The sequence below is a fragment of the Polypterus senegalus genome, chromosome 16 (genome assembly GCF_016835505.1).
Source record: "Polypterus senegalus isolate Bchr_013 chromosome 16, ASM1683550v1, whole genome shotgun sequence".
NCBI lineage: Eukaryota > Metazoa > Chordata > Cladistia > Polypteriformes > Polypteridae > Polypterus > Polypterus senegalus.
Genome location: NC_053169.1, coordinates 17062774 through 17075997, shown reverse-complemented (window position 1 = coordinate 17075997; position 13224 = coordinate 17062774). Strand labels below are relative to the sequence as shown.

The 13224-nt window shown below is 43.0% G+C and overlaps 1 protein-coding gene across 11 annotated transcripts in view; it reads right to left on the bottom strand.

Annotated features, from left to right (window-relative positions):
• ltbp1 (latent transforming growth factor beta binding protein 1) overlaps positions 1-13224 on the bottom strand; it is a 432727-nt gene that overhangs the window by 377888 nt on the left and 41615 nt on the right. For all 11 annotated transcript variants that reach the window (XM_039738108.1, XM_039738103.1, XM_039738107.1 and 8 more), the window contains exon 3: positions 10983-11274. In XM_039738108.1, the coding sequence (XP_039594042.1) occupies positions 10983-11274 (292 nt within the window). The remainder of the gene's footprint in view (positions 1-10982; positions 11275-13224) is intronic.

Here is a 13224-nt window from a genome sequence, read left to right as displayed (position 1 = left end):
TTTTATCAAACTTGTCCTAGTATACGTTTCTTTCTTTAATTGACATGCTGGTTTCTTCCACAGTGTGACATTCTCATTCTTAATGTCCACCTTTTGATATTTTCATCCCCAAAACTTTGCCATTCTGCTGCCCGCTCTCAGCCACTGCCATTCGGTTATTACAATTCCTTCCCTGATGTAGTTGGCCGTGAGTGGATGCTGCTCTTGCACCAGTGGCTACTGCAGTTGGCTCTAACCTTCTGTAATCCTGACTGAGAAGAGCAGGTAGGAATTGATAGATTAACGATTTTCGCAGCGTTTCTTGGCATAGTACACAAATCAAAATGTTCATATAATGCCAATAATGTGTTTTCCACATTGCCTCCTCGTGGGATAAGCTGACGGTACTTCTTGTGCGTCATCACCCTTTCCACGTTTAAACCGTAACGATTTACACCTTCTTACATCTACCCCATAATGGATCATTAGCAGCCCCAAGGTAAGACCCCAGCACTGCTTACCTATGATGCCCGTGCCAAGCCAGAAGATGCGTATTTTAAATCTCATGGACCCGCTTTGTATTCACAGAGAAACTAATGTCCGATTGCTTTATATTTCTAAGGCATGGAGTGACCCCAGATGCATGCTTCATGACTTGAACGTCTGCTCTAGCATTGGCATATATCCACTTGTCAGAAAGCCACAGGGTGCCAGCTGCTTGGCCAGTCGGTTTGTTCTGCAGCACTTAGTGTGGATTTGATGGGCCGTGCGTGAGTATAAATGAGGATTATCTGTCATTAATATAGGAGGACGAGTGAGGGAGGCTGGAGTAGTTTTTCTAAGTTTAATTTATACTGTTCCTTTGCTAGTCATCATTAAAACGCGTCGGGTAAACTTCTAAGCCCCGAGTGTGTTAATGTAGAATTATTTTTATTGCCATTTGTTGTTTTTGATCTTTATTTTACTGAGTAATATCTGGACCCGGGGCTTATTCCAGAAGAATTAGACACCATAAAGTAAACACTGACTTGTAAATCTGGGAATTCTGACAATAAAACGATTCTGTCTCTTCAAAGATTACAGAGCATTGTGAGGGTCCCTCTGGCGAATGGACAGAGCAGTCATGTACATCCAGAACAAGTAGCGGTCAAGTTCCTCCGTAATCAGCACTAATCTAAAGCATGCGTTTGGCTGCTTTCATTGCAAAATTAAATGCAACTATTAGGAGCCTGAGTGAGACATTCCATCAGCATTCAAAGAGAGTTCCGGAAACTTTTTAACGTGCATCCTTGTGAGCCCAGAAGAACATAAAAATTATCCGCTGTGAGGACCAAGCATTGTGGGGAAGGAGTTTCATTATCGGCTATCCACCTGTACTTAGCATGGGTCCTCAACATTACAATTATTACCTTATGATCAAAGGGCGCCTGATCCTTCTCTGTGCTATTATTATATCCACTGGACCGGTTACCATGTTTTCATATTTTGGGGATGTGAGGAACAGGAGCTGGAGCGGAAGAAAAGTGGCCTGCAGGTGGCACACTGGAAGTGAAAAGCAGGTGGTAGCTGAAGGGAGAAGATGCAGTCACCCACCGATCTGCGCGCCCATTTTGATGTGATTAGGCCACAGAGGTAGTTTTTGCTTTTCCTTAGAATGGGAAAGTCCTGGGCTTGTATATTGAAAGAAGGACCCTGAGTCATATTGGAAGCCGAATCCTTTCCAGGCAGTTCTGGTTGGCAGACCCAGACTTCTTTCATGTCTTGTGCCAAATCTGTTGATGGCCCAAGATGCGTATGAACGTCTACTGGCCCAGTTTGGTGACACCACTTGATCAAACCGGTGTGCCTGTGGAATGAGGTGGGAAACCTCTGTGAAAATGCGATGTCTGCCTCGCCCTATACCAGCACCTCTGCTCTGGATGTGCCACCTTTCACACTGAAGGCAGGAGGAGATTTGCAGCTCACTTCCCTTTTCAAATATTTCTCTTTACTGGAAGCTTCCAGGGAATTTATTAGCTCAATGGTGTCAGTTTTATTCTAACCTGGGCAACCACTCTAATCACAACGCCATTACTCATATTACTGTCTTTTTGACAGCCAGTTAACATTTCATTATTTATGGCAATATTGATATTTTACTACACTTACTGGCTACTTTATTAGGTACAGCTGCAAAATACAGAAATACATACATTACATTACCTGTAAAAGATCCTTGGACATTGCTCCTCCTTATAGAAGACGCTGTTTATAGTCATAAGATCAAAATGTCATTCTAGTGAGGTCTTCACTAAGATGCTTCATCTGGCTGTACTCCAGTATAGTCAGTATCCACTCACCGGCCACTTTATTAGGTACGCCTCTTCAACTGCTTGTTAACACAAATAGCTAATCGGCCAATCACATGGAAGCAACTCAGTTCATTTCAGCCTATAGACCTTAACAAGTTGAACCTGTTGAAGTTCAAACTGAACATCACAATAGGAAAGAAAGGGGACGGAAGTGACTCTGATCAAGGGATGGCTGTTGGTGCCAGTCGGGCTGGTCTGAGCTTTTCAGAAACTGCTGATCTACTGGGATTTTCACCCACAATCATCTCTGGGGTTTACAGAGAATGGTCTGAAAAAGGGAAATTATCCATTGAGCGGAAATGCCTTGTTGATGCCAGCGGTCAGAGGCAAATGGCCAGACTGGTGTGAGCTGACAGAAAGGCAACAGGAACTCAAATAAGCTCTCATTGCAACTGAGGTATGCAGAAGAATATCTCTGAACGCACAACACATCGAACCTTGAAGCAGGTGGGCTACAGCAGCAGGAGACCACACCGGGTGCCACTCCTGTCAGCTAAGAACAGGCAGCTGAGGCTACAATTCACATGGGCTCAGCAAAATTGGACAATAGAAGATTGGAGAAACATTGCCTGGTCTGATGAGTCTCAATTTCTGCTGCAACATTCGGATGGTAGGGTCAGAATTTGGCGCCAACAACGCCATCCTGCCTTGTATCAACAGTTCAGTCTGGTGGTGGTAGTGTAATGGTGTGGGGTATTTTCTTGGCACACTTTGGGCCCCTTAGTGCCAGTTGAGCATCGTTAAAATGCCACAGCCTACCCGAGTCTTGTTACTGACCATATCCATCCCTTTATGGCCATAGAGTACCTCTCTCCTGATGGCTATTTCCACGCTAATGTCACAAAGCTCATATAATCTCAAACTGGTTTCTTGAACATGACGATGAGTTCACTGCACTAAAATGGCCTCCACAATCAGGAGATCTCAATCCAATAGAGTACCTTTGGGATATGGTGGAGCGGGAGATTCGCATCATGGATGTGTAGCCGACAAATCTGCAGCAACTGTGTGATGCCATCATGTCAATATGGACCAAAGTCCTTGAGGAATGTTTCCAGCACCTTGTTGAATCGGTGCCACTGAAAACAACGACAGTTCTGAAAGTAAAAGGGGGTCCAACCCGGCAGTAGCAAGGTGTTTGAGACCATCCTCATCTAAATTGATAGAGAGAGTTGTTGTAGTTTCTTGAGAAATGCAAGTTTGCCTGACAGAAAGCTCCTTTTGTTTCTGCATCAGCTGAGCAGCTTTCATAACAAAACCATTGCCCAAATAGAGTGCCATTCATCAGATTCTTACAACATCACAGACATACTATACTTATAAGTGCACAAAAACCCAACAAACTGTCAGCTCTAATTACAAGCTTGAGAAAAAAGCGCCTCGGCTGAGCACTGGAGCTCGCAACTAAAGCTTGCCACCTGCTGCCCAGAGGGGTAACACATTTATTTGTCACCTCCAGAATGAGTTACCTATGGCTCTTTGCTACATCTGCTCTGTTAAATGTTTTAATGTTATTGGTACATCTACAAAAACAAACAATAAATAAACAAAAGACATGCCCACAAGCAAACCAAAAGATTCAATTCAGAAACGTGAATCTGTGCTGCACGACGCGTGATCTCCGCAGGCCAAGGTGTTTGTGTGCCTTCACTGTGTTACGCTGGACTTCTTCTCACACTTCTATTAACTTCAGTTTAATGCCAGTGAGCGTGAATGCTACGTGTGTCAATGCAGTAGCTGCGTAACTCCAGGTAGGCTCACGATGAGTTCCTTGGTTGGACATGAATTCACCTCGAGGATGTTAAGGCCCATAAAAACCACATTTCACATTCTGGTAATTAAAGGAGTGTCTTTTAATGGTTAAAAAAAAAAAAAAGCTGATCGAAAGCCAACAAATGTTTTGCTTTCAGGGAAGGGAATTCCTAAGTGTTCTATACAGGCGAGTCTCTGTTCATGGAGGTCTCAGGTTACGGCAATTCTGCAGATACAAATGAGCACATGACAGCCCAGAATTTTTCTTTTCAAGTGAGTTTGAATTCATTTCCACTTGGCGCCTTCTGCTTTTTCTGATCCAAATGAATTCAACTAGTTTTGATTAAGCAGCTGTCACTTATGGTGAGGAATAGTGGTGCACACTATGGACTTTGTCACCATCTTCAACTATTTTGCACTTTTGTGTGCATATCATGGCGAATTTAGCCAGTAGCACATGCAGCCGTGCGGGAGACTCAGACACAGATAAGCAGGCAGACAGGCAGCTGGCTATAAATTCCCAGCGTCCTCAGTACGTATCTCAGCTGTAACGTCTCAAGGAGTAAAGCTGCTGGCAGTGGGAGGTGACACTATTAGCGACATTTAACGACAGCACATCTCTGCTGAGGCATCACTCGACATTCAGTGGTGACTTTTTGTGTCATCCTTATGCCTTTTCCAATTCTCATCCTTGTCAAAAACTCTGGGATGTTTAATCATAAGGCCAACAACATACCATGCATACTGCGCCATTCATATCTGTTTAAATTGTTTTATTTAACCTCCTTAGTGTTTGACCTGAGCATCACTCGGGCTGTACAAACAGAGCTAAAAGTGCTGGTCTCGAGTGTCACTCGGGTAAACATATAGACGTGTCTCATGTAAGCATTAGACCAGAGGATTACCCGGGCTGTAAAAGTGCCAACAGCGATTGTACAGAGTGTTACTCAGGAAACGATACAGGCATATGTTGCATAAGCGATAGGCCCAAGTGTTACCTACGCAACAATATAGACTTGTCTTCTCCTAGCCTCATTATGACGTCTTGTAATGTTTTTCAGCCGGCCAGTGATACACGCAGTGATGACAAAGTGAATCTGCCTTCAGTCAGTGAATTTGAAATGGACAGTGAAATCAAAAGCGATTCTGATGAATCTGAATGTGGCAATCACGTCAATCGCACGTATGCAGTGTGCTGTTCAAAAGCTGATCACTCTGGAAAGAAAATCCACAAGAAATCACACTGCTATTGTCTCGACTGTGGCGTTGGATTGTGTATTTCACCGCTTCAGAACATACCACACAAACACATTTTGACAGTATATACGGTACTAGCAAAATACCCGCGCTTCGCAGTGGCGAAGTACTGCCTTAAAATTTTTATTAAGAAGAAAATTAAACCTTTTTAAACTGAGGGAAAATATGCCAATAATTATTTCAGAATCTCTTTGTATACCACATTGTGAGTTCGGCCCTCCGGTTGTAATATGACCAAGCTGTGCGCTGAGCTTACTCTTGAGCATGTAACGTACAGTTGGCCATGTGAACAGTAATCTTGTTTCAAATCTCACAGCTTGGATTGCTGCTATCATAATCGGTTTGAGTTTCATGGTTTGTTTCAATTACGACAGTATTTGCAGGACTTGTGTTGAAGTGACATTCGGCAACTGTCAAGCGTTGTAAGCACACAACCGGTTTCATCGATAACTTCACATCAAGCTCGGTAAGTGACAGTTCTTTGATCGATGGTGATCACCTCGAAAGACATGTTAATGAGGGTATGGTTGGAATGATAAAGGTAATGAGTACCTGAACAAAGTAAAGTAAGTCTAAAATACACAATAACTATAATCGTAATAAACGAACAATAAAACAGCGGAGAAGCCGTGGATTAAATAAAAAGGCTGTAGTTATCAGCAGGGAGACGTGAATCCCGTGGCGAAGCAAGGAAGGGAATGTAGAGACCAGAGCAATGGACGGCCTTATATAGGCAGGCAGTCAACAACGTGGGAGGCGTTGGGATGGGGGACCCAACGCCACCTCACACGGTGACCAAGCTGCAGGCTATGGACGTATATATGTACGTAAGTAGGATTCAGTTAGCGTTGGGAACCCGTATACCAAATTTCTTGAAGATGGGCCCATAAGTAACAAAGACCGTTGAAAAGTTCAATATGGTGGCCGACAGTGGCATCATACCACCGAAATGAGTACCAAATTTCAGCCTTCTACCTACACGGGAAGTTGGAGAATTAGTGACATAGGAAAGTTCAATATGGCGGCTGACAGTGGCGTCATACCACCGAAATAAGTACGTACATCGGTTTTGTTTAGCGCAGGGAAGCTGCCTACCAGATTTCGTGAAGATGGGGCCATAAATAAGAAAGTTCAACATGGCGGACGTTGTTGACCGTTATGACTGTTACGCGTAGAATTTCGAAATGAAACCTGCTTAACTTTTGTAAGTAAGCTGTAAGGAATGAGCCTGCCAAATATAAGCCTTCTATCTACACGGGAAGTTGGAGAATTAGTGATGAGTGAGTGAGTGAGTGAGTGAGTGAGGGCATTGCCTTTTATTATTATAGATTAGTATTATTTTTATTATTCATTATTATTATATTTATCATCATTATTCTTACTACACTTTTGACTTTGAACTTTTAGTGTTTTGCACGTTTTACAGAAGATCAGATTTAATAAACAAGTCATTTTTCAAGCAAAAAAATGTAACGGTAAGGAGGCTAAAGTACAGTAATATTGCTTCACTGTCATTTTATGAACAAGTCTGAGACGTTTTTCAAAAAAAAAAAAAAACCAAGCAGTAAGCTTTAATCATTTGTGTCACTATCTACTTTAACAAACCTTTTCAGTACAAGTTCCAAATTACCAAATCAGGGTACGAATGTTAGCAGGATCGGAATTCATTTGTTACCCAGAGACCTTTCCTAAAAACATGTGTTTTTGCCACAAAAAGAGACTGCAAATAATCCTGATATGTGATATTAGAAATATACCAGTACAGTGTGAGTACAGTGTGGTTTAAATACCAGCCCTGTGTGGTGCTTCCTCGTTTTGCACATTTTCCCCCTTATCTGGGTCGGCTTCCTCCTCACCCTAAAGCTATGGAAGTTGCGGTGACCTTTGACGTCAAACGGACTGGACTGTTGCTCAGTGGTCCAAAGCCCTCTTTTCAGATGAAAGTAAATTTTGCATTTCATTTGGAAATCAGAGTCTGGAGGAAGAGTGGAGAGGCACAGAGTCCAAGTTGCTTGAGGTCCAGTGTGAAGTTTCCACAGTCAGTGATGATTTGGGGAGCCATGTCATCTTCTGCTGTTGGTCCGCTGTGTTTTATCGAGTCCAAAGTCAGCGCAGCCGTCTACCAGGACATTTCAGAGCACTTCATGCTTCCCTCTGCTGACGAGATTTATGGAGATGCTGATTTCATTTTCCAGCAGGACTTGGCACCTGCCCACACTGCCAAAAGTACTAACACCTGGTTTAATGACCACGGTATCGCTGTCCTTGATTGGCCAGCAGACTCATCTGACCTAAACCCAATAGAGAATTGACAAGAGGAAGACGAGAGACAGCAGAGCCAACAATGCAGATGAGCTCAAGGCCGCGATCAAAGCATCCTGGGCTTCCATAACACCTCAGCAGTGCAACAGGCTGATCACCTCCATGCCACACCACATTGATGTAGTAATTCATGAAAAAGTATTGAGTGCCTACATAGACATACTTTTCAGTAGGCCAACATTTCTGTATTAAAAATCAATTTTCTGAGATACTGAATTTTGAGTTTTCATTACCTGTAAGCCATAATCAGAAAAATGAAAAGAAATAAACACTTGAAATGCATCACTCTGTGTGTAATGAATCTATATAATACAGTGGTACCTCGGGATACGTCCGCTTTGGAAGAAGTCCAACTTGGTATACGTCCTGTGTGGACGCTAAAAATCTTGCTTGGTATACGACTCGTGTGCTAGAACACCACGCGCTACCCTTGTTTACCTCTCTCGAGACAAAGCCTCAACTGCCCACGAACGTCAGTACATGCCATAACTCTCTGTGAATTTTCACGTGATTTTGTGTTTTTTCACGTAAATTTGAATTGATTGTTGGAAAGTATGAAGGTGGCATGCGTATCTGGGACGTGGCTGCTGCATACCGTATGCTGAGAACGACGGTATCTACGATTGTGAAAAACAAAGATGATATTAAAAAGTAAAGTGAGGTTAACTTTTCATTTATTTCATGTAATTGCTTTTGTATTTATGTATTTTAGTATTAAGCAGTGTTTAAATTATTTTATACAACCCCATCAATGTATAATATGCCAATAACAATAGGATTTTTTTTCATGGGAACGGATTAATCATTTTCCCTTTATTTCTTATGGGAAAAATTTGTTTGGTATACGTCCTGTTTGGTAAGTCAAAGGATTTGGAACGGATTAAGGACGTATACTGAGGTACCACTGTAAATGAGTTTCACTTTTTGAATTGAATTACTTAAATAAATGAACTTTTCGATGATATTCTAATTTATTGAGATGTACCTGTAAAGACAAAGTTAGATATCCTACAGCTTATCCTAAATCTTCTGCAGTAATTATCACTCCTATCTGAATGTAAATGATGGTGTCTGTGTTCAGAAATACAAAATATGCACTATAAGAATAAACTGAAAGGGAGGAATTAATTCCTTAATTTATTTATAAGGAAAAAACAAAAGGCGCTAAGTGAAAATGAATTCAGATTCAGTTGGAAAGAAACATTCTGGAGTGTTCTGAGCTCATTTGTATCCATAATGTAGCCGGCCTTGTACTTGGTCGCTGGGACCCGATTATGACCTGGCAGAAATGACGAGAGAAACGTCACCCTAATGAAATGAATTAAATTCACAGGTACGCTCGGTTCAGAAACGCTTCGAGACAGCAAGTCTTTGAACTGTGAGTTGTAACTCACGTCGACACAGCAAGATATGCTGACATCCTTTGTGGAATTAAATCTGGGGCCTCAGCACTGTAGAGTGGTAATGCTACACACCATGGCACCATGCCACACCTGGGCGGGCACTTTACAAAAGGGGGTAAAAGGACAAATAAAGTTGCAGCTGGTGTCCCATGTGTGCATGGGAGGCAGCTAAAGGGCCTGACTAAGGGCAGCTTCCGAGTCACACCGGGATGTGGCAGAGTGCACTGACTCATTTTCTCGCTTTCCTGCAGACCATCTGCGGAAGATTCCACCTGGCCCTGTTGACGTCACTTCCGGGTCCGAGCCTATGGAGGAAGAGCTTGTCGGCTCCGGCCCCTTGTGATGTCACATCCGGGCTCGAGCCTATGGCTGAAGACCCTTGTGAGCCCAACCCCTCTGACTTCACTTCCTGTCTTCCCCTTTAAAAGCCTCCACCTTTTCCGTATTCCCTCAGTTCTGTTTTGGACTCCAATTTGTGCCCAGCAGTGCTCTCTTTTGTTTGCAGTTTTGCAGCCAGGAAACCAATTATACGGGTGGCTACCCCAAACCTTGCTATGACTTGTGGTCAAGTTTGTGACACTGGGCAAACAGGACACTTTCATATTGCCATAGTGAAGCTTAATTTGTTGTTCATGATGTCCATTTGCATTTCCATAGGTGCTACTTATCCTTTATGTTTAAACTTTGACCTGCTGTGTCACATACATACGCATAGGGGACAGCTGAAGGGCTCTAGTGACAGTAATTCCGCCGCCACACCAGGGATTGGCACCATGTCTTAGCACCTTTCTCCCTCTGCAGACCAGGCGAGTGACAGCTAGAACACCTCTGATGTCACTTCCGGTGCCCGCCCACCTGGACCCGCCTCTTCCTGCCAGGAGGATTGCAAACCGCCAGTTCTGTTTTGAACTCGCTTCTGCAGAGACGACTCCACAATAATCGGGTGTGTTTTTTGACTTTTTGCTCTATCTAGCTATACCAGGTGGCTGCCTTGGCACCACAACTCTTTATCGTTGTCCTCTCTTGGTTTCGCAGCCATTATTCATAAACCAAGATACAGTATGTGCTTGTGATTTGTCCAGTGTCTGTGAAATCCACCCAGACGTAACGGCAGACTCGAATGAATGAATGCCTGTAAGGACAGTCATTTGCTCCACCTGGCACAGGAGATGAATGCTTTGTAGATTTCTATTACTGGGAGACCACTGAAATCCTGGCTTTGTATCCCAGCCAGGACACTCCCTGCGTGGAGTCAGCACATTCCATCCTTGTCTGTCTGTGAAGGCTTTCCTCCTGACACTTCATGAATTATTAACTCTGAATTGGCTCGGATTAAATGAATGTCCGGGAGTATTGCCACCCAGGACTGGCTTGTGCCCACTGGTGCTAAGACAGGCACCAGAACTGGATAAGCGGGTTAAAAATAAATAGTTTGCAATTCTTTGGGGACTGAAGATGCCCGGATATTGATTTAGTCCACAATTGGGGCGTTTCTGTGTGCTTAGCACTACGGCAAGCAGTATATTTGATAAGTTCATTTTTTTATCATGTTTTTGAACAATTGCAATATTGTTCTTTTGTCAACAAGTCCAGTGGTATGGACCCTTGAAACCCAATATTTAAACACGCGTAGACGCACAGTCCAACAAGCTGTAGGATTATCCTTTTAAAAACCCGGCGTAATCGGACGGGAGAGTAACAACACGTCACAAGTACAATTCCATCACATACTGCAGGATTAACAGCTCATTTCTTTCAAAATTCAGGCAAAAATCAGTGGATCCCTAGCAACTAAAAACATGCAAACTGCCATCGCAGAGGATCACCGGCAACAAGTGAGAGTAGGAGCCGCCAAGCAGCTCTGCATTTGTCACCAGTCAGCTCCTTAATGACACCGATGCTGGCATGATGGACTTACTGTGGCTGAGCTTGCTGGGGGACACCAGGCTGCTGCTTCAACGTCAGGGTCATCTGGGAAAGGCTGTTGACCTTCTGAGGGATGGAGCCCATCTGGGATGTGTGCTGGGGGCTCTGCTGTGGGATGGGCCGCTGCTGCATAAACGTGTCCTGCCCGTTTCCTGGCATGGGCATAGCTGGGCTGGTGGTGCCGGCCTTCTGCTCACAGGCTTTGCCTTTTGTCCCCGGTTTGCACATGCAGAGTTGTGGACTTAAACACATCCCTCCATTCTGGCACTTTGGTGAACAGTTTGCTAAGGAAACAAAATTAAAGGGGCAAAGTTAAAAAGAGGAATATATATTATTTAGTATTGTAGAGTACGTGTCTAGTACCTGCCTACATAGTATGAAGGATTGGAATCTAATTCTAGTTTCTGCCTGGAACCGAAATAAAAGCAGCAACCGAAAGAAAAAATAAAATCACCCGGTAGAGCGGCACATACAGTGGCATGCAAAAGTTTGGTCCCCCTTGCTTAAAATGTCTGTGAATAGTTAAGTGAGCAGAAGATGAAATGATCAGCAAAAGGTATCGAGTTCAAGATGACACATTTCTCTTCAGCATTTCATGTAAGATGAATTTATTGGTTTTAATAGATAGATAGATAGATAGATAGATAGATAGATAGATAGATAGATAGATAGATAGATAGATAGATAGATAGATAGATAGATAGATAGATAGATAGATAGATAGAATATAAGGAGCATCATGCAAACGTTTGGGCACCCCAAGATATGGGAGGTTCCCAAGGTGGTCCCAGACCCTCATTAGCACTTTGGCTCATTCACTTCACAGCCATCGTTAGGAAACCCCAAAGCTGTAGAAATTCTCGGACTCCTCACTCCAGCAGCCATGGGCTCCTCTAAGCAGCTGCCCAACACTCTGAAAAATAAAAGAACTGAAGCTCACAAAGCAGGACGCGGCTACACGAAGACAGCAAAGCGTTTTCATAGAAACGGCAAACCCCAACAAAGCTAAAGGCGTATGGTCTTTACCAGCAGATACGACGCAGACATTAGTTGAGATCTTTGAACCGAGACCAAAAGAAAAGGAAAATGATTCAAAATAAAAAGTTAAGAAATAAACAAGCAACCAGAACCTGCCCGATTTTCCTCATCTCACACCCTCGTCCATGCTGGAAAAAGTATTGCTGAGTTTCGAGGACTCAGACACCATCTCTGCAATATATAAAATTATTTTACAGTCCCTCCCTTTCAAAGATCCAAGAGGACACTGGGAAAAAAATCTCTCAATTAATATATCAGAAAAGGAGTGGTGAAAAGTAGCAATGCAGAGAATTCACTGGAGCTCCATATGTGCAAAGCATACAATTCAACTCAAAATGATACAATCGAGCACATCTGTCTCGACTAAAACTCTCCAAAATGTTTCCAGGACGAGAGCCAACCTGTGAACATTGCAATCGAGCTCCAGCCTCACTGGGTCACATGTTCTGGACTTGTTAACATCATTCTGGACCAACATTTTTAAATGCCTCTCAGACAGCCTCGGTGTCACAATCCCTCCTAATTCACTAACAGCTGTGTTTGGTGGGCTACCAGAGGGGCTTAAATTGGAGAAGGACAAACAAACTGTGATTGCCTTTACTTCACTATTGGCACGTAGACTTATCTCGCTCAACTGGAAGAATCCTAACTCTCCTCTCTTAAGTCAGCGGGTAACTGATGTTTTATATTATTTGAAATTGGAAAAAAATCGAATTCTCACTTGGAGGATCTGTGCAGAACGTTTTCAAAACCTGGCAGGATCTGATCAATAACAGTTTAGAATAAGCTCTTAAAGCACCGAGGAAGTAATTCTCTCCCCATTTCTTTTTCTTCTCTATTTATATTTATCTGACTATTAAACTCAGCAATTTCTGTATTTTTACAAGCTTTAAGTTTTACTCCCCCTGCGGTGGGTTGGCGCCCTGCCCAGGGTTCGTTTCCTGCCTTGCCCCCTGTGTTGGCTGGGATTGGCTCCAGCAGACCCCCGTGACCCTGTAATTAGGATATAACAGGTTGGTTAAAAGTTTTACTCTGGGGTGGGGGTTGATTTGTTTTCAATCCTATTTTTTGTAAAAGATTGATCTATTTACTGTATATGGAATGATTACAATAAAATCAATAAAATAAAAAAAAAAACACAAACAAGCAAACGAGTACAAAAATATTCCAGAAGGAGCCCAAAATGAGTAGAGACC